This window comes from Oncorhynchus gorbuscha, linkage group LG23 (genome assembly GCF_021184085.1).
Source record: "Oncorhynchus gorbuscha isolate QuinsamMale2020 ecotype Even-year linkage group LG23, OgorEven_v1.0, whole genome shotgun sequence".
In the NCBI taxonomy this organism is placed as follows: domain Eukaryota; kingdom Metazoa; phylum Chordata; class Actinopteri; order Salmoniformes; family Salmonidae; genus Oncorhynchus; species Oncorhynchus gorbuscha.
The window spans coordinates 60514333-60536647 of record NC_060195.1 but is presented as its reverse complement, the minus strand read 5'-3'; the positions used below and the strand labels follow the sequence as shown (position 1 = coordinate 60536647).

The window sequence follows — 22315 nt, the reverse complement described above, 5'->3', positions numbered from 1 at the left end:
GTGTGTGTCTGTGTACCATACCAGCGGTGTGTGTCTGTGTACCATACCAGCGGTGTGTGTCTGTGTACCATACCAGCGGTGTGTGTCTGTGTACCATACCAGCGGTGTGTGTCTGTGTACCATACCAGCGGTGTGTGTCTGTGTACCATACCAGCGGTGTGTGTCTGTGTACCATACCAGCGGTGTGTGTCTGTGTACCATACCAGCGGTGTGTGTCTGTGTACCATACCAGCGGTGTGTGTCTGTGTACCATACCAGCGGTGTGTGTCTGTGTACCATACCAGCGGTGTGTGTCTGTGTACCATACCAGCGGTGTGTGTCTGTGTACCATACCAGCGGTGTGTGTCTGTGTACCATACCAGCGGTGTGTGTCTGTGTACCATACCAGCGGTGTGTGTCTGTGTACCATACCAGCGGTGTGTGTCTGTGTACCATACCAGCGGTGTGTGTCTGTGTACCATACCAGCGGTGTGTGTCTGTGTACCATACCAGCGGTGTGTGTCTGTGTACCATACCAGCGGTGTGTGTCTGTGTACCATACCAGCGGTGTGTGTCTGTGTACCATACCAGCGGTGTGTGTCTGTGTACCATACCAGCGGTGTGTCTGTGTACCATACCAGCGGTGTGTGTCTGTGTACCATACCAGCGGTGTGTCTGTGTACCATACCAGCGGTGTGTCTGTGTACCATACCAGCGGGGTGTCTGTGTCTGTGTACCATACCAGCGGTGTGTCTGTGTACCATACCAGCGGTGTGTCTGTGTACCATACCAGCGGTGTGTCTGTGTACCATACCAGCGGTGTGTCTGTGTACCATACCAGTGGGGTGTCTGTGTACCATACCAGTGGGGTGTCTGTGTACCATACCAGCTGTGTGCCTCTGTCTGTCTGTCTGTGTACCATACCAGCAGTGTGTCTCTGTCTGTCTGTGTACCATACCAGCGGTGTCTCTGTCTGTCTGTGTACCATACCAGCAGGGTGTCTCTGTCTGTGTACCATACCAGTGGGGTGTCTCTGTCTGTCTGTGTACCATACCAGTGGGGTGTCTCTGTCTGTCTGTGTACCATACCAGTGGTGTGTCTGTGTACCATACCAGCGGTGTGTCTGTCTGTGTACCATACCAGTGGTGTCTCTGTCTGTCTGTGTACCATACCAGCGGTGTGTCTGTGTACCATACCAGCGGTGTGTCTGTGTACCATACCAGCGGTGTGTCTGTGTACCATACCAGCGGTGTCTCTGTCTGTGTACCATACCAGCGGTGTCTCTGTCTGTGTACCATACCAGCGGTGTCTCTGTCTGTGTACCATACCAGCGGTGTCTCTGTCTGTGTACCATACCAGCGGTGTCTCTGTCTGTGTACCATACCAGCGGTGTCTCTGTCTGTGTACCATACCAGCGGTGTCTCTGTCTGTGTACCATACCAGCGGTGTCTCTGTCTGTGTACCCTACCAGTGGTGTCTGTGTACCCTACCAGTGGTGTCTGTCTGTGTACCATACCAGCAATATGTTTTTACATCCAGGTATTTGACATTGTAGTTGTGGGTTTGGGAACCCACCTGCCTCCTCCATATGTTCACATTCACTAACACTCTTCATCCTGCTGTGGTCGTTTTCTCTGTATCAGTCTTAAGGGATATCCAGCACCACTCTGAGATGAATCCCAGGCTGTAATTCCTCTATACAGGACACATAGCTGCTGCTAACCTCTACAATACACCCTGCAGTGGTAAAGCTGGTTTATAACATACAGTGGGGCAAAAAAGTATTTAGTCAGCCACCAATTGTGCAAGTTCTCCCACTTAAAAAGATGAGAGAGGCCTGTAATTTTAATCATAGGTACACTTCAACTATGACAGACAAAATGAGGGAAAAAAATCCAGAAAATCACATTGTAGGATTTTATATGAATTTATTTGCAAATAATGGTGGAAAATAAGTATTTGGTCAATAACAAAAGTTTTTTTCAATACTTTGTTATATACCCTTTTTTTGGCAATAACAGAGGTCAAACGTTTTCTGTAAGTCTTCACAAGGTTTTCACACACTTGCTGGTATTTTGGCCCATTCCTCCATGCAGATCTCCTCTAGAGCAGTGATGTTTTGGGGCTGTTGCTGGGCAACACGGACTTTCAACTCCCTCCAAAGATTTTCTATGGGGTTGAGATCTGGAGACTGGCAAGCCACTCCAGGACCATGAAATGCTTCTTACGAAGCCACTCCTTCGTTGCCCGGTGTGTTTGGGATCATTGTCGTGCTGAAAGACCCATCCACGTTTCATCTTCAATGCCCTTGCTGATAGGTTTTCACTCAAAATGTGTGTCTGTTTGAGGTTGTGGACAGGTGTCTTTTATACTGATAACAACTTCAAACAGGTGCCATTAATACAGGTAACGAGTGGAGGACAGAGGAGCCTCTTAAAGAAGAAGTTACAGGTCTGTGAGAGCCAGAAGTCTTTCTTGTTTGTAGGTGACCAAATACTTATTTTCCACCATAATTTGCAAATAAATTCATTAAAAATCCTACAATGTGATTTGCTGGATTTTTTTCCCCCTCATTTTGTCTGTTATAGTTGAAGTGTACTTATGATGAAAATTACAGGCCTCATCTTCTTAAGTGGGAGAACTTGCACAATTGGTGGCTGACTAAATACTTTTTTGCCCCACTATACATACATACATACATACATACACACATACATACATACATACATACATACATACATACATACATACATACATACATACATACATACATACATACATACATACATACATACATACATACATACATACATACATACATACATACATACATACATACACACATACACACATACACACATACACACATACATACATACATACATACATACATACATACATACATACATACATACATACATACATACATACATACATACATACATACATACATACATACTGTGGCAAAGAAGGGGGTCGAGTGATAAGTGGCAGATATGTGAGAGCAGAGCTAGTAAACGGGCTCTGCCCGATCACTAAAATGGCCACCCCTGTCAGAACTACAGATCACAAAATGGCCGACCGCCAAAACTACAAGTCCCAGAAGCAAGGGAACCCTCAGAAGGTGGAGCCGACTCACAGACAAAGGGTCAAGAGAAACCAGGAAGAGGAAGAGAGAGGGCTGGAAGGAGCTATGAACAATAGAGAAAGAGACTATAGAGATTGGCTGGATTTACCGTGTATGAGCTGGATTGTTTGGACTTACCTGTTGGCGTTTGGACCTGGACCTACCGAGAACCCGATTCGTGTGCAGAACCCTGCTATCCTTGACCTCGCCTAAGGCCTGGGTGGACCAGGACGGAGAAACAAACACACAGGTACTGTCCTGTTCGAAAGAACTCTCATTCTTGGGTGATTTGGTGACAGTTTACCACTTAGTTTGTGACAAACGCTCCTAACCTTGAAGAGGTTTGCCACACGTGGTGGAGGATGCAGGCATGGACTAACATACCACTGGTTAGATAGAAGGAAAAAATAAATAAATGTTCAGTTAGCACTCCAAGGGGAGTCAGGTTTTTTTTTGTTTTGGCTTTGTTTGGTTAGGACAGTTTTCAGGAAAATGAGTATGGAGGGAGCCATACAGGCCCTGTTACAAGCGGCGGCAGCCCAACAAGAGGCAACTAGAGCTCAACAAATAGTTCATCAGGATGCAATGCGAATGTATCAGGACACGTTACAGATCCAGCATCGCACCAACCAGCTGCTCATAGAAGAGCAAGAGAGAAACACCCGGGAGTTAAGAGAAGGCCTAAAGGGGCTAACGGACCAAATTGGGACTCAATTACCAGCTGCAAATACCCAGAGGAGGGCCAATCATTTTCTTCAAAAAATGACAGCGCAGGATGATGTGGAAGCATATCTTACCACCTTCGAAAGGACGGCAGAGAGGGAGAAGTGGCCGAAAGAAGAATGGGCAGGGCTTCTGGCACCATACCTGGCAGGGGACGCTCAAAAAGCGTATTTCGACCTGGAGTTGAAAGAAGCACAGGATTACGATAAACTAAAGGGGGAGATCCTGACTAGACTGGGAGTGACAGATACCGTGAGGGCACACCGCTTCCACCAGTGGTCCTACCGACCGGGACAACCCCCACGAACACAGATGTTCGACTTGATTCACCTGGCACGGAAATGGTTGCGACCAGAGACCCGGTCATCCGCCGAGATTGTCGAGACCATCGTACTCAACCAGTTTCAGCGAGTCTACCCCAAGAAGTGAGACGATGGGTTGGCCAGAACGAGGTATTTTCCGCCGACCATCTCGTGGGCCTGGTTGAACGGTATTGTACGGCAAGAACAGCTGAGCATGCACAGGAGGAAAGATTCCCGTTCCCCAGGCATGGGCGAACCAGCGGACAGGGTAAGGCTGTCCCAACATATAGAGGGGAAGAGAGCAGCGTGTGGCCATGAGGAAAGAATCAGATTCAGGCCAAGACACTAAGGGAAAAAACGGAAACCGGGACTGGGTGTCGAGGGGTCTCCCCCGAACCCCTATTATCTGTTACAATTGTAATCAACCAGGACATATTGCAGCTTATTGCCCTATTAAAGAAGAGCCAATGCAATGTAACTTTCTTGTTTGTAGTGAAAATGAAGATGATATACGGTATGCATGTCCTGTTGTAACCACTGTACTTGAAAGATCAAGAAACAAACATATGTGCAGGGTGAAGATTGAAGGGAAAGAGGTTGAAGCACTGCTGGATTCCGGCAGTATGCTAACCCTGGTTTGCAGGCCTAGTGCCGAATCATAAACTGGATACAAGACAGGATATCAGTGTTACATGCATTCATGGGGATACCCGTCTGTACCCCACGGCCTTAGTGAGCATACAAACAGAGGACGGTCTGCTGGATTATGAGGTCGGCGTGGTCCCAAAGATGCCATATGATGTAATATTGGGTAGAGACTTTCCTAACTGCGAAGTTAGGCCACAAGAATTATTTGAGAATCCAACAACCCTGACCAAGCAGGAAGAAGCATGGGGGCTTCAACCAAAGCCAAGAAAAGAGGTCTCCCAGGGGACAACATCACAGGTGCTAGTAGGGGAGGAGGAGGATGAAGTGACAAACCTCGCTGATGACGAACAGCCCGGTACTAGTGGGGCTGGGGTTGATCTGAATCCAGAGGACGATGATATAGAACCAGCAGACCTGGCAGAGTCCTTGACTAATTTTGGGACGAAAACCAGGATCCAACCCTGCAACAAGCCAGAGCAGATGTGCAGGTCGAAGATGGTACTCCCATAAATGGTGGGATGATGCCTAATAGTTTTCCCCACTTCATCTGAAAAAGGGTTTGGTGTACAGAGTCTCGAAAATAGGGGTTGATGTGGTGGAACAGTTGTTGGTTCCCACTGCACCGGAGGACAGTACTGGATCTAGCTCATGGGCACATTCTGGGTGGACACCTTGGTATCGATAAAACCCGAGACCGGATTGTAAGGAGGTTTTACTGGCCAGGAATTCAAGCTGAAGTGGCTCGGCATTGTGGAGAGTGCCCGGAGTGCCAGTTAACAGCTCCCCGACCAGCTTTTAGAAGCCCGTTAGTGCCACTCCCCATAATCGAAACGCCATTTGAGAGGATAGCGATGGATTTAGTGGGCCCACTACCCAAATCCGCCAGAGGGCACCAATACATTCTGGTCATTCTAGATTATGCCACTCGCTACCCAGAAGCCATTCCCCTTCGGACGATGACTTCCAAAAATATCGCAAAGGAATTAGTGCTCTTGTTCACCAGGGTAGGGGTTCCAAAGAGATCCTTACCGACCAGGGGACCCCCTTTATGTCCCGCCTTATGGCGGACCTTTGTAAACTGTGGCAGGTGAAACAGTTGAGGACATCGGTTTACCATCCTCAGACGGACGGGCTGGTTGAGAGATTCAACCGAACCCTGAAGTCAATGCTCAGGAAGGTAATCGATAAGGATGGGAAAAACTGGGATTGCATGTTGCCGTATCTGATGTTTGCCATTAGAGAGGTTCCTCAAGCCTCGCTGGGGTTTTCTCCCTTTGAGCTGGTATATGGGAGGCATCCCGGGGAATCTTAGACATCGCCCGGGAAACCTGGGAGCACCAATCCACCCCGTATACTAGTGTCATAGAGCACGTCACGGCAATGCAAGACAGGATAGCCACAGTCATGCCCATCGTCAGAGAGCACATGAGACAAACACAAGAACACCAGCGGCACACTTATAACCGGCAGGCTACCCTGAGGAATTTCAACCGGGAGATAAGGTGTTAGTGCTGATCCCCACAGTAGAGTGTAAACTACTAGCCACATGGAAAGGGCCATATGAAGTACTGGAGAGAATAGGAGAAGTCAATTATCGGATCCGACAGCCAGGTCGACGGCCCCAGGAACAGATTTATCACATAAACCTGTTAAAAGCATGGAGAGAGAGAGAAACACTAATGGTCACATACCCTACACACATTCAGGAGACAGCCGAGTAAATATTTCACCCACTCTGTCCCCAGCGCAAGTACAGGAAGTAAAGACCCTGATCCAGAAAAACAGAGATGTGTTTTCAGAGGTACCTGGCCGAACTGAGGTTACGGCTCATGATATCGTTTCCCTACCAGGGAGAAAAGTGAGTATGAGGCCATATCGGGTACCCGAGGCTCGACGGGCCGCGATTAGAGCAGAGACTGAGAAAATGTTGACAGCTGGAGTGGTTGAAGAGTCACATAGTGAGTGGTCTAGCCCAATTGTGATGGTCTCCAAGCCCGATGGGTCATTGCGGTTCTGTAACGACTTTCGGAAGGTAAATGAAATCTCGAAGTTTGATGCCTACCCCATGCCCCGAGTAGATGAACTACTGGAGAAAATTGGTCATGCTCGGTACATTACGACCCTTGATCTGACAAAAGGGTACTGGCAAATTCCTCTGACCCCCAGGGCCAAAGAAAAGACAGCCTTTGCAACACCTGACGGTTTGTTTCAATACACCGTCATGCCATTCGGCTTACACGGGGCCCCAGCAACCTTTCAACGGCTCATGGACAAAGTCCTAAAACCGCACAAGGCATACGCCGCAGCTTATTTAGATGACGTGGGGATCTACAGCCCAGATTGAATCCCACTTACCCCGGGTACAGGCAGTGTTAGATGCCCTTAGAAAGGCAGGGCTCACGGCAAACCCTGCCAAGTGTTATGTGGGGTTAGAGGAAACAGAGTATCTGGGATACACTGTGGGAAGAGGGTTAATCAAACCCCAACATAAGAAGGTGAAGGCAATTAGAGAATGGCGAAACCAGTAAATAAGAAGCAGGTCCGAGCCTTCCTAGGGCTGACCGGTTACTACCGGAAGTTCATCCCAAGTTATGCCACAGTGGCCGCCCCACTTACCGACATGACTAGAGCCAGAGGGCCAAACATGGTCAAATGGGATGAAAGGGCCACCAAAGCATTTAGGACATTACAGGAGGCTCTCTGTTGTAACCCAGTGCTGGTGGTACCAGACTTTGAGAGAGAGTTTGTGTTTCAGACGGATGCCTCAGAGGTCGGCTTGGGAGCAGTGCTATCCCAAGAGGTAGAAGGGTGGAACACCCCATCCTGTTTTTCAGGAAGCTGGAACCACGGGAAACCAACTACTCAGTCGTTGAGAAAGAGGCGCTGGCAGTAAAGTGGGCTCTAGAAAGCCTGAAGTACTACCTGCTGGGGTGCCACTTCACCCTCATCAGTGACCATGCCCCACTCACCTGGATGCATAGGGCTAAAGAGAAGAACGCTCGGGTGATGCGGTGGTTTTAGTCTCCAACCGTTTCATTTTGACTTGAAACACAGAGCAGGGAAGGAAATGGGAAACGTGGATGGGTTATCCCGCATGCACGCATATTTTGCTGCGGTAGCCCGACCTAGGGGGTCGGATCTAGGGGGAGAGATATGTGGCAAAGAAGGGGGTCGAGTGATAAGTGGCAGATATGTGAGAGCAGAGCTAGTAAACGGGCTCTGCCCGATCACTAAAATGGCCACCCCTGTCAGAACTACAGATCACAAAATGGCCGACCGCCAAAACTACAAGTCCCAGAAGCAAGGGGAACCCTCAGAAGGTGGAGCCGACTCACAGATAAAGGGTCAAGAGAAACCAGGAAGAGGAAGAGAGGGTGCTGGAAGGATCTATGAACAATAGAGAAAGAGACTATAGAGATTGGCTGGATTTACCGTGTATGAGCTGGATTGTTTGGACTTACCTGTTGGCGTTTGGACCTGGACCTACCGAGAACCCGATTCGTGTACCGAACCCTGCTATCCTTGACCTCGCCTAAGGCCTGGGTGGACCAGGACGGAGAAACAAACACACAGGTACTGTCCTGTTCGAAAGAACTCTCATTCTTGGGTGATTTGGTGACAGTTTACCACTTAGTTTGTGACAAACGCTCCTAACCTTGAAGAGGTTTGCCACAATACATACACACATACATACATATATACACACATACATATACACATACATACACACATACATACATACATACATACATACATACATACATACATACATACATACATACATACATACATACATACATACATACATACATACATACATACATACATACATACATACATACATACATACATACATACATACATACATACATACATACATACATACAGTGCCTTCAGAAAGTGTTCACATGCCTTGACATTTTCTACCTTTTTTGTTACAATTGAGATTTGTCTTTTCTTTTATCTATACAAAATACTCATGTCAAAGTGGAAGAAAAATCTACGCTTTAAAAAAAAAAGATGAATGAAAAATAAAACATGAACTTGATTACGTAAGTATTCACGCCATTGAGTCAATACCTTTGGCATCGATTACAGCTGTGAGTCTTTCTGGGTAAGTCTCTAAGAGCTTTCCACACCTGGATTGTACAATATTTGCCCATGTTTATTATTTTTGAAACTCTTCAAGCTCTGTCAAGTTGGTTGATGATCATTGCTCGACAGCCATTTTCAAGTCTTGCCATAGATTTTCAAGTAGATTTAAGTCAACTGTAACAAAGCCACTCAGGAACATTCAATGCAACTCCAGTGTATATTTGGCCTTGAGTTTTAGGTTTATTGTCCTGCTGAAAGGTGAATTTGTCTCGGTGTCTGTTGGGAATGCAGACTGAACCAGGTTTTCCGCTAGGACATTGTATGTGTTTAGCTCTATTATGTTTCTTTTTATCCTGAAAAAGACCCCCTAGTCCTTGCTGATGACAAGCATATCCATAACATGATGCAGCCATCACCATGCTTGAAAATATGATGTGGTAATCAGTGAGTGGTGTTTTCTGTTGGATTTGCCCCAAACATAACACTTTGTATTCATTTATTTCATTTCTTTGCTACGTTTCTTGCAGTATTACTTTAGTGCCTTATTGGAAACCGGAAGCATGTTTTGGAATATTTTTTTATTCTGTACAGACTTCCTCCTTTTCACTCTCTCATTTGGGTTAGTATTGTGGAGTAACTACATTGTTGTTGGTCCATCCTCCGTTTTCTCGTCTCACAGCCATTAAACTCAGTAGCTGTTTTAAAATCACCATTTGCCGCATGGTAAAATCCCTGAGCAGTTTCCTTCATCTACAGCAACTGATTTAGGAAGGACGCATGTATCATTGTAGTGACAGGGTGTATTGATACACCATTCAAAGCATAATTAATAACTTCACCATGCTCAAAGGGATATTTTTGTTTTGTAGGGACCTTACAGATAATTGTATGTGTGGTACAGATATGGGGTAAACGTAAAAAAAATCTGTAATTTTGGAAACTTTTATAAAACAAAATTCCAATTTGACATTGTGGGATTTTGTGTGTAGATCAGTGGCACACAATTTAAAATTGTATCCATTTTAAATTCAGGCTGTGACACAACAAAATGTGGAAAAAGGTTCTAAATACTTTGAGGTAACTGTGTGTGTGTGTGTGTGTATACAGTTGAAGTCGGAAGTTTACATACACCTAGGTTGATAGGACATCTAAGGACATCTACTGTGTGCATGACTCAAGTCATTTTTCCAACAATTGTTTACAGACAGATTATTTCACTTATAATTCACTGTATCACAATTCCAGTGGGTCAGAAGTTTACATACACTAAATTGACTGTGCCTTTAAACAGCTTGGAATATTCCCAAAAATTGTCATGGCTTTAGAAGCTTCTGATAAGCTAATGGACATAATTTGAGTCAATTGGAGGTGTACCTGTGGATGTATTTCAAGGCCTACCTTCAAACTCAGTGCCTCTTTGCTTGACATCATGGGAAAATGAAAAGAAATCAGCCAAGACCTCAGAAAAACAATTGTAGACCTCCACAAGTCTGGTTCATCCTTGGAAGCAATTTCCAAATGCCTGAAGGTACCACGTTCATCTGTACAAACAATAGTAAGCAAGTATAAACACCATGGGACCACGCAGCTGTCATACCACTCAGGAAGGAGACGCGTTCTGTCTCCTAGAGATGAACGTACTTTGGTGCAAATCAATCCCAGAACAACAGCAAAGAATCTTGTGACGATGCTGGAGGAAACGTATCGATATCCACAGTAAAACGAGTCCTATATCCTGAAAGGCCGCTCAGCAAGGAAGAAGCCACTGCTCCAAAACCGCCATTAAAAAAAGCGAGACTACGGTTTGCAACTGCACATGTGGACAAAGATTGTGCTTTTTGTAGAAATGTCCTCTAGTCTGATGAAACAAAAAATAGAACTGTTTGGTCATAATGACCATCGTTATGTTTGGAGGAAAAAGGGGGATGCTTTCAAGTTGAAGAACAGCATCCCATCTGTGAAGCACGGGGGTGGCAGTGTCATGTTGTGGGGGTGCTTTGCTGCAGGAGGGACTGGTGCACTTCACAAAATAGATGGCATCATGAGGGAGGGAAATGATGTGGATATATTGAAGCAACATCTCAGGACATCAGTCAGGAAGTTAAAGCTTGGTCGCAAATGGTTCTTCCAAATGGACAATGACCCCAAGCATGCTAAATGGCATATATTATTATTATTATTATTATTACTTCCAAAGTTGTGGCAAAATGGCTTAAGGACAACAAATTCAAGGTATTGGAGTGGCCATCCACAACGTCCTGACCTTAATCCTATAGAAAATGTGTGGGCAGAACTGAAAAAGTGTGTGTGAGCACGGAGGCCTACAAACCTGACTCAGTTACACAAGCTCTGTCAGGAGGAATGGGCCAAAATTCACCCAACTTATTGTGGGAAGCTTGTGGAAGGCTACCCGAAACGTTTGACCCAAGTTAAACAATTGAAAGGCAATGCTACCAAATACCAATCGAGTGCATGTAAACTTCTGATCCAAATATAGATTGTGTGTGTGTGTGTGTGTGTGTGTGTGTGTGTGTGTGTGTGTGTGTGTGTGTGTGTGTGTGTGTGTGTGTGTGTGTGTGTGTGTGTGTGTGTGTGTGTGTGTGTGTGTGTGTGTGTGTATATATATGTATATGTGTATGTATATATATATATACTGCACTGCGATGAGGGAGAGTGTATATATCCATAATGTCCTGTCCCCTGACATTTCCCCTGTCAGCACTAGGTGTGTAAAGTTGCATACCTCCCCCTCCATGTCACTGCTGTCAGGACGTCCCATGTGATGACTATTTCTTTCTCTGTCTCCTCACTCTCTCTCTCCTACTTACTCTTCCATGTGGAACGGTACACAGCAGTAGACCTTTCTCATGGTGTAGTATCAATAGGGGAATAAGGAGGAGGAGAGGTTAGTAGAGAGGACTGTGTCTGTCTACAGAGGGGGACAGTAGCCTCCGTGTGCTTCCTGGTTTCCCCGGGGGGAAATAGGAAGCACGTGGTACTCCCTCCCACTCGGACTCAGTCTGCAACAGTTAAGTTAGCACCCTGCTCTTCTTAACAAGTGACACGAGACACGGGGAGGAGGAGAGGGGAAGGGGTGGAGAGAGCCCTTTGAATTGAATAGCTTTGAGACAGGATGCAGTGTTAAATAAGAGGAGGCGGGTGATAGTGTTTCTAGAGCGAGGGAACTGTAGACTAGTCAGTTGAGCTGTGAGGAATGACCCTGTACTGCTGTAGGCCTGTGAAAAGCTGCTTGCATCTGCCGCTGCTCTCAGTAGGCCGAATGCAGTGACAACGCAGAGGAACTGGGGTCTGACTGTGTCTCAGCAGCGTACTAACAGGGCTTGATTGGATCAGTAGGCTCCAATAAGCTACAGCAGAAAATTATCCCTGGCATTTCTAGATCAAAACCCTAACGGTCAACCTGGACCTGTGTAAAGGCACGTAAACAAAATGGATTTTGTGTAGCTGGCGAATCAGCACTGGTACATTGATCACTTGACGATATGTCTGCATTGCCAATGGCTTAGAGATGGGTTTAGGCCATACTCAGTTGTTACGTAATGAATTGCTGAAGCACAGGAATAGAACGCATATAAAAAGTCTCAACTGGTGAAATACTGCTGTCTTTGAGAGGTAAGACATGGCATGTTGTGCCGGGACATGGCGTCCATGCTGCAGCAGCAATAGGAAGTAGTCTCTCTCTACCGCAGCGCCTCTCTCCCAGCAGCGCTGTGAGGTTCTGTTCTGTGTTTATTTGCAGAGCCTAGGCAGCAGGGATATGGCCCTGTGTTCAGGGGGGCGGGTAATGATAACACGATGGTTCAAAGTAACATTCTCTCACACACACACATTTTTTCAGGACCTTGTCTTTCAAAGATAATTTGTAAAAATCCAAGTAACTTCACAGATCTTCATTTGTAAAGGGTTTAAACACGGTTTTCCATGCTTGTTCAATGAACCATAAACAATTAATGAACATGCACCTGTGGAATGGTCATTAAGACACTAACATCTTACAGACAATTAAGTTATGAATCACAGTTAGGACACTAAAGAGGCTTTTCTACTGACTGAAAAACACCAAAAGAAAGATGCCCAGGTTCCCTGCTCATCTGCGTGAACGTGCCTCAGGCATGCAGCAAGGAGGCATGAGAACTGCAGATATGGCCAGGGCAATAAATTGCTATGTCCGTACTGTGAGATGCCTAAGACGGCGCTACAGGGAGACAGGACGGACCGCTGATCGTCCTCAGTGGCAGACCACGTGTAACAACACCTACACAGGATCGGTACATCCGACCATCACACCTGCGGGACAGATACAGGATGGCAACAACAACTGCCCAGGTTACACCAGGAACACACAATCCCCCCATCAGTGTTCAAACTGTCTGCAATAGGCTGAGAGAGGCTTGACTGAGGGCTTGTAGGCCTGTTGTAAAGCAGGTCCTCACCAGACATCACCGGCAGCAACATCACCTATGGGCACAAACCCACTGTCGCTGGACAAGACAGGACTGGCAAAACGTGCTCTTCACTGACTAGGCACGGTTTTGTATCACCAGGGGTGGTGTTTGGATTTGCGTTTATCGTTGAAGGAATGAGCGTTACACCGAGACCTGTGCTCTGGAGTGGGATCAATTTGATTTGGAGGTGAAGGGTCCGTCATGGTCTGGGGCGTTGTCACAGACTGAGCTTGTTGTCATTGCAGGCAATCTCAACGCTGTGCGTTTACAGGGAAGACATCCTCCTCCCTCATGTGGTACCCTTCCTGCAGGCTCATCCTGACATGACCCTCCAGCATGACAATGCCACCAGCCATACTGCTCGTTCTGTGTGTGATTTCCTGCAAGTCAGGAATGTCCGTGTTCTGCCATGGCCGGCGAGGAGCCTGGATCTCAATCCAATTGCGCACATCTGGGACCTGTTGGATTGGAGGGTGAGGGCTAGGGCCATTCCCCCCCCAGAAATGTCTGGGAACTTGCAGGTGCCTTGGTGGAAGAGTGGGGTAACATCTAACAGCTGGCAACACCAAATACTGACTGTTACTTTTGATTTTGATCCTCCCTTTGTTCAGGGACACATTATTCCATTTCTGTTAGTCACATGTCTGTGGAACTTGTTCAGTTTGTCTCAGTTGTTGAATCTTGTAATATTTATACACATTTTTACACATGTTACGTTTGCTGAAAATAAACGCAGTTGACAGTGAGAGGACGTTTCTTTTTTTGCTGAGTTTGTGTGTGTGTGTGTGTGTGTGTGTGTGTGTGTGTGTGTGTGTGTGTGTGTGTGTGTGTGTGTGTGTGTGTGTGTGTGTGTGTGTGTGTGTGTGTGTGTGTGTGTGTGTGTGTGTGTGTGTGTGTGTGTGTGTGTGTGTGTCACCCCCATCTTCTCCCCTCAGTGTCAGACGTTGCAGCGTCTGGTTTTCCTGTTTTTATCGATTGTGTATATTTTTTTCACGGTTTATTTAACTGAGATATGCATTATTCATTTTATGTTATTGATATTATTTTAAAAAACAACTTCTATGTCCAGGTTCCAAGTAAATCTCAAATTCTCCTTATTCTTTGTCTGTGTGTGTGCGCAGTATTCATCATAGAGAACGAGACTTCTCTGCAGCCCTGCTCATTGGCCATCACCCCCGTCTTCTCCCCTCAGTGTCAGAAGCTATCGATTGTGTATATTTTTTTCAGGTTTATTTAACTGAGATATGCTTATTCATTTTATGTTATTGATATTATTTTTAAAAACAACTTCTATGTCCAGGTTCCAAGTAAATCTCAAATTCTCCTTATTCTTTGTCTGTGTGTGTGCGCAGTATTCAGCGGGCAGCATTGCCCATCATAGAGAACTACTACAGAGACTTCTCTGTCCACAACCCGGCCCTGCTCACCGCCTCGAAATCCCGGGCCGCTAAGCACCTGGCCGGCCTCAAGGTGTATAATGTGGATGGTGAGTTCCCCACAACCCCCGCTACCGGTAAGTGCATGGAGACTCCTTGGGTTTATCTATACATGTTCTCTTATCTGTCCTTTGGGCTTGATGTTTGACTCTCTCCTCTCCTCGGTTTCTCTCTAACACCCAGAGGCCTTTAAAGCCAAACTGAAAGCTTACCTTTTGGACAGTAAGTTCAGTAGTTCTATAGAATAACTCTCTCACTAAAACCCTGCATCTCTGAGCACTGGCTGGACTCACTGATGAACCCGCCTCTCTCTCACTGGAGCTGCACACCAAACCAATCCCCTTGCACACCACTTTAATCGGCATGCCTCATTGGTTTAGAGACACCGCTGTGAAATGATTTAACTCACTTGTGTAGGCCACACCCAAAGCATGTGATGTCACTTTCGACGATGACCTAGTGGCTGCTTATCGCTGCATCTATTTACTAATGTTATACATTTTCACTTTGAGCTGAACATCTGCTTTGACTGTTTCTGATATGGAATAATAATTTTTTAAATTTGTAAAGTCAGCTCTGGGCAAGAGTGAAATCTAATAGGATATCTGGAGAGAGGGAAACTAAATAAATGCGTTTGTTTGAACATGTTTAGTTTTGAAGTGACGATGCATCATGACTACTTCATGAGTACTCACAAGAAATCTCCTGTGTTCCCCAAAAGTGTACCCCACCTCCACCCCCCTTGTTCTCTCGCTCATTGTTTTTTTTCTCTCTCTCGCTCTGGCTCTCTTCCTCTGTCTGGCTCTGGCTCTCTTCCTCTCTTGCTCTCTTCTGGCTCTCTTCCTCCCTCTGGCTCTTGCTCTCTTCCTCACTCTTGCTCTCTTCCTCCCTCTGGCTCTCTTCCTCACTCTTGCTCTCTTCCTCCCTCTGGCTCTTGCTCTCTTCCTCACTCTTGCTCTCTTCCTCCCTCTGGCTCTGGCTCTCTTCCTCTCTCTCGCTCTGGCTCTCTTCCTCACTCTTGCTCTCTTCCTCCTCTGGCTCTGTCTGGCTCTTCCTCTCTCTCTGCTCTGGCTCTCTTCCTCTGTCTGGCTCTTGCTCTCTTCCTCACTCTTGCTCTCTTCCTCCCTCTGGCTCTCTTCCTCCCTCTGGCTCTCTTCCTCACTCTTGCTCTCTTCCTCCCTCTGGCTCTTGCTCTCTTCCTCTCTCTCGCTCTGGCTCTCTTCCTCACTCTTGCTCTCTTCCTCCCTCTGGCTCTGGCTCTCTTCCTCTCTCTCGCTCTGGCTCTCTTCCTCTGTCTGGCTCTTGCTCTCTTCCTCACTCTTGCTCTCTTCCTCCCTCTGGCTCTGGCTCTCTTCCTCACTCTTGCTCTCTTCCTCTCTCTCGCTCTGGCTCTCTTCCTCTGTCTGGCTCTGGCTCTCTTCCTCACTCTTGCTCTCTTCCTCTGTCTGGCTCTTGCTCTCTTCCTCTGTCTGGCTCTTGCTCTCTTCCTCACTCTTGCTCTCTTCCTCTGTCTGGCTCTTGCTCTCTTCCTCACTCTTGCTCTCTTCCTCCCTCTGGCTCTGGCTCTCTTCCTCTCTCTGGCTCTGGCTCTCTTCCTCTGTCTGGCTCTTGCTCTCTTCCTCACTCTTGCTCTCTTCCTCCCTCTGGCTCTCTTCCTCCCTCTGGCTCTCTTCCTCACTCTTGCTCTCTTCCTCCCTCTGGCTCTTGCTCTCTTCCTCACTCTTGCTCTCTTCCTCTGTCTGGCTCTTGCTCTCTTCCTCTCTCTCGCTCTGGCTCTCTTCCTCTGTCTGGCTCTTGCTCTCTTCCTCACTCTTGCTCTCTTCCTCCCTCTGGCTCTCTTCCTCTCTCTCGCTCTGGCTCTCTTCCTCTGTCTGGCTCTTGCTCTCTTCCTCACTCTTGCTCTCTTCCTCCCTCTGGCTCTCTTCCTCCCTCTGGCTCTCTTCCTCACTCTTGCTCTCTTCCTCCCTCTGGCTCTTGCTCTCTTCCTCACTCTTGCTCTCTTCCTCTGTCTGGCTCTTGCTCTCTTCCTCACTCTTGCTCTCTTCCTCCCTCTGGCTCTTGCTCTCTTCCTCACTCTTGCTCTCTTCCTCCCTCTGGCTCTGGCTCTCTTCCTCTCTCTCGCTCTGGCTCTCTTCCTCTGTCTGGCTCTTGCTCTCTTCCTCTCTCTCGCTCTGGCTCTCTTCCTCTGTCTGGCTCTTGCTCTCTTCCTCACTCTTGCTCTCTTCCTCCCTCTGGCTCTTGCTCTCTTCCTCACTCTTGCTCTCTTCCTCCCTCTCTTGCTCTCTTCCTCACTCTTGCTCTCTTCCTCCCTCTGGCTCTTGCTCTCTTCCTCCCTCTATTCTATCTCTGCCTTCCTCCTCTCCATAATCCCTCCAGTAGAGCTCAGAGATGAGACAGCCAGCAGTGTTAAATCAATAGCTATACTGCCCACTCTGTCACTCTCCTCTCGTTCTCCTCATTGAGGAGCTGGTCTCTGGGGAGTGTCATCACAGTAACTGCGGCAGGGACAGTAACATGGGGAAGTCTGGGAGAGAGACTGTCCTCCCTCCATTATCCATGACCAAGGTCCATCACCTAACCACTAAGCATGGTAGAGGCTGTTAGAACACACACTTCAGATGAGTTGGCAGGAGACATGGCTTTGCTGAAATGAGTCATGATACTCATAGACAGCCACCCTGAATTCCCAATGTTTAGCTTTTCAGTACTATATGTTATACTGAAATGCACATGTACAGACCCCCAGGGCTCTCTCCTTTATATCAAGCAAGAGGTGTTCTTTTGATCACCAGGTGATTCTTCTTCATGGTATTAACCCCCCAACAAAAACTCTCTCTTTCAGGTTGGTAAGTTGACAGGTTCGTGACCTGACTGGCTGTGCAAACATGGCTGCCGTTTCTCAGACTGGAGAAATAGGGCCTGGATATGTAATGGAATTCCCCCGTCCTGAACCCCCAGCCTACCCTACATGAATACTGCAGCAGCTCCCTCTCTTAGCCCCTATTAACATGAGCCGTCGCTCTCTTGCATATTAACACTCTCATAATGACATGCGCCTGACATTCAACTTTTGAAGTTGGCCTGGGAAGTTTATTAAGACGGACACTCGGCACCGCCCAAAGACACAGAGAGGCAGAGTAGCAGAGAACCCGGAATAACTGAATGTTAAACAGTGGATGCGGGGGTGTGGTGGTTTGAACTTGGAACATGCTTTTTCAGCGATACAGATTTTTGTTGATGACTACAGTGTTCCGTCCTTTATGATTTTAGGTTTTTACTACTATTCAAAGATGCAAAGAAGTGTTTTTTAAATATATATATTTTTTAGAAGTGTCTATATGTCTGTCTTACGCTGAGTATAGGGCATGTTTGTTAGTGTGTGAGATACCTTGACACTCTGACTTTGCAAGATTCTGTATCAATGAAAATAATGAACACCTGTATTAAGTTAACATCCCTCTGTTGTCTGCCTCCCTAGGCCCTGGGAACAACGCAGCGACCGGATTGGCCCACTCCCAGTCTCGGGCTATGATTGCCGCCGCCGCCCGCCGCCGAGACACCAATCACAACGAGCTGTACTACGAGGAGGCGGAGCACGAGAGGCGCGTCCGTAAACGCAAGGCCCGGTGAGAGACAGGTTTGGGGGGTTTTTTCCGTCTTATTTGACAAATGAATGGAAGGACATATGGGGATTGTTTTTGTACTTATTGTGTAGGAAAGGAGCCGTTTGGATACGGATACTAAAGTACGTCTCCTCTCTTTGGTTTGATATTAGATTACATTTACATTTGAATCACTAAACAGACACTCTTATCCAGAGCAACTTGTAATTCGTGCATTCATCTTAAGATAGCTGGTGGAGAGACAGTTGTAGTAAGAAGGTTTACCCTAAATAAAGTACCAGTAAAAAGGTTGGACACACCTACTCATTCAATGGGTTTTTCTTTATTTGTACTATTTTCTACATTGTATAATAGTAGTGAAGACATCTAAACTATGAAATAACACACATGGAATAAAAATAAAATAAAAAATAAATAAATAAATAAACAAATAAACATTTATTCTAGATTCTTCAAAGTAGCAACCTATGCCTTGATGACAGCTTTGCACATTCTTGGCATTCTCTCAACCAGCTTCAGCTGGAATGCTTTTTGAACAGTCTTGAAGGAGTTCCCACATATGCTGAGCACTTGTTGATTTTCCTTCACTCTGCGGTCCAACTCATCCCAAACCATCTCAATTAGGTTGAGGTCAGGTGATTGTGGAGTCCAGGTCATCTGATGCAGCACTCTATCACTCTCCTTGATCAAATAGTCCTTACACAGCCTGGAGGTGTGTTGGGTCATTGTCCTGTTGAAAACAAATTATAGTCCCACTAAGCGCTAACCAGATGGGATTGCATATCGCTGCAGAATTCTGTGGTAGCCATGCTGGTTAAGTGTGCCTTGAATTCTAAATAAATCACAGACAGTGTCACCAGCAAAGCACCATCACAACACCACATCCATGCTTTATGGTCGGAACCACACATGCGGAGTTCACCTACACTGCGTTTCACAAAGACACAGAGGTTTGAACCAAAAATCTCAAATTTGGACTCATCAGACCAAAGGACAGATTTCCACCGGTCTAATATCTATTGCTTGTGTTTCTTGACCCAAGCAAGTCTCGTCTTCTTATTGGTGTCCTTTAGTAGTGGTCTCTTTGCAGCAATTTGACCACGAAGGCCTGTTCACGCAGTCTCCTCTGAATAGTGGATGTTGAGAAGCATCTGTTACTTGAACTCTGTGAAGCATTTATTTGGGCTGCAATTTCTGAGACTTGTAACTTTATAATGAACTTATCCTCTGCAGCAGAGGTAACTCTGGGTCTTCCTTTCCTGTGGCGGTCCTCATGAGAGCCAGTTTTATTGTAGTGCTTGATGGTTTTTGCGACTGCATGTGATGAAACTTTCAAAGTTCTTGACATTTTCCAGATTGACTGACCTTCATGTCTGAAAGAAATGATGGACTGTCGTTTCTCTTTGCTTATTGGAGTCGTTCTTGTCATAATATGGACTCGGTCTTTTACCAAATAGGGCTGTCTTCTATATACCACCCCTACCTTGTCACAACACAACTGATTGGATCAAACACATTAAGAAGGAAAGAAATTCCACAAATTAACTTCCAACAAGGAAACACCTGTTAATTGAAATGCATTCCAGGTACCTCATGAAGCTGGTTGAGAGAATGCCAAGAGTGTGCAAAGCTGTCAATAAGGCGACGGGTTGCTACTTTGAAGAATCTAAAATATATTTTGATTTGTTTAACACTTTTTTGGTTACTACATGATTCCATGTGTTATTTCATAGTTTTGATGTCTTTACTATTATTCTACAATGTTGAAAATAGTCTAAATAAATAAAAACCCTTGAATGAGTAGGTGTGTCCAAACTTTAGACTGGTACTGTAGTTATCAGCTAATTCAGTGCTGGTAGGAAAAGACATGTGCAGGTATTTTTTAAATTTCTATATTATTTTTGATTTATTACTACTATGCCATGTAAAGCCCTTTTAGATGTTTCCAAAGCCACGGTAGTAGAAGTAAACACTCCATATGTGCTAAACACTCCATATGTGCTGAACAACCACATTGTGCTGAACAACCACATTGTGCTGAACAACCACATTGTGCTGAACAACCACATTGTGCTGAACAACCACATTGTGCTGAACAACCACATTGTGCCCTCCTAGACTGGTGGTGGCGGTAGAGGAGGCCTTCACACACATCAAGCGCATGCAGGAGGAGGAGCAGAAGAAAGCCCCCGGGGACGTGATGGACCCCCGCGAGGCCGCCCAGGCCATCTTCCCATCCATGGCCCGCTCCCTGCAGAAGTACCTCCGCACCACCAGGCAGCAGCACTGCCACAGCATGGAGAGCATCCAGCAGCACCTGGCCTTCTGCATCACCAACAACATGACGCCCAAGGTGACCAAGTGTTCTCATCAGTGGAGGCTGGTAGGAGGAGAAATCGGAGGACGAGCGGATTGTAGTGGCTGGAATGGAATAGTTTGGTATTCCATTCCAGCCATTACAATGAGCCCATCCACCAACTTAAGGTGACATCACCCACTGGTTTTGACCAACTCCTTTGAGTGGCACCTTAATTGTACAGTAGTAACAAATAATGATGTTATCAAGAAAGTGCTAACTCCTCTCCTCATAGGCCTTCCTGGAGAGTTACCTGAACCCCGGGCCCACCCTGCAGTACGGCCGCGAACGCTGGCTGGCCCGGCAGTGGACTCTGGTCAGCGAGGCGTCGGTCACCAGCGGCCTCAAGGAGGGCGCCATCTTCCTCCTCAAGTGCATAGACTTCAGCCTGGTGGTGACTACGAAAAGGATCCCCTACATCCAGCTTTCAGAGGAGTTCATCGACCCCAAGTCGCACAAGTTTGTCCTGCGGCTACAGTCAGAGACCTCTGTGTAGAACTGGATAACTGTTTTTACCACCACGCACCTTTTTTTTGTTTTCAAAATGGTTTTATTTTAGGTTTGCGGTTTTATTTGAGGATTTTTTTATATATTATATATGAATATATGTTACACACACGTTGGAAAATATTGTCCTTTTTATCTATGTTTTATCTGGTTTGAGTTAATATAAAAAAAGATCTATACACCGGTGATGAATTTGACTTGTCTTGCATGCACACACATACAGAAGATTGAACTGAACTCTGTGGAGATGGCTCTATAGATGAACACTGTGTGCAGCACACAACTGCAGATGTGTCAATGTCTATGAACACCGTTGTTCCACCTCTGAAAGACTGATGCAGAGCTCAAGATGAGGAATTGTTTTAATTCCATGGCTCAAGACGGGGACATCTCACCGAGGAGTCAAATGACACTACTGTTACTATGGACATTGCTTCATTCCCCCCTCAGCTAAACCACTACAGATGGTGAACTGACACTATTTAACTTCTGGACAAAATGTATCTTTTAACACAAACCGTCTCAGGCCTGTCTGCTGTTCTGAAACTATAGCTACTTAATTTACTTTTTTTGCGTTACCTGCACATGTTCTCTACATCTGTATATTGATTATGTATAAACACATTGTGATATAATGTTGTTTAAGTCTGTGTACTGGGTCAATCTCCATCCCATTTCCTTATATCCCGATCTGTGGATGTACAGAGTAAGACATGAATATCAGTAGCATTCGTTGTTAATCAAAACCCTTGTTTTAGCTGTTTTATAGGTGATTGTTAAATAGATATTCAAATTCAATGCCAATTTATATGATTAACCCCAAGGCTGAAGACCTTAAATCTCCAAGGGATCTTGCTAAAATATTTTTAGGCCTGCCAAGTGTGTACTGTAGTACGGCTTATGCGTACCTCAGCACGTTCCCAGGTGCAATGTCGCAATACAACAGCATGTTTTACTGCAGTACATCTTGTCCACAAGCCAGCTCTCTCTCTCTCTGTAACGAAAGGTTATTCTGTACTATGTTATGTTATAAGTACTGCTGTCAACATGGGG

At 46.0% G+C, this 22315-nt stretch overlaps 1 protein-coding gene across 7 annotated transcripts in view; it reads left to right on the top strand.

Moving 5' to 3' along the window:
• LOC124010892 (vang-like protein 1) overlaps nucleotides 1-21907 on the top strand; it is a 51447-nt gene extending 29540 nt beyond the window's left edge. For 5 of the 7 annotated variants that reach the window (XM_046323654.1, XM_046323660.1, XM_046323656.1 and 2 more), the window contains 5 exons: nucleotides 14693-14853; nucleotides 14960-14998; nucleotides 18255-18402; nucleotides 20518-20752; nucleotides 20991-21907. In XM_046323654.1, coding sequence (XP_046179610.1) covers nucleotides 14693-14853; nucleotides 14960-14998; nucleotides 18255-18402; nucleotides 20518-20752; nucleotides 20991-21251 — 844 coding nt within the window. In that variant the 3' untranslated portion in view covers nucleotides 21252-21907. The remainder of the gene's footprint in view (nucleotides 1-14692; nucleotides 14854-14959; nucleotides 14999-18254; nucleotides 18403-20517; nucleotides 20753-20990) is intronic. The other 2 variants (XM_046323659.1, XM_046323657.1) reach the window with 2 other exon arrangements.
• The last annotated feature ends 408 nt before the right edge of the window (nucleotides 21908-22315 follow it).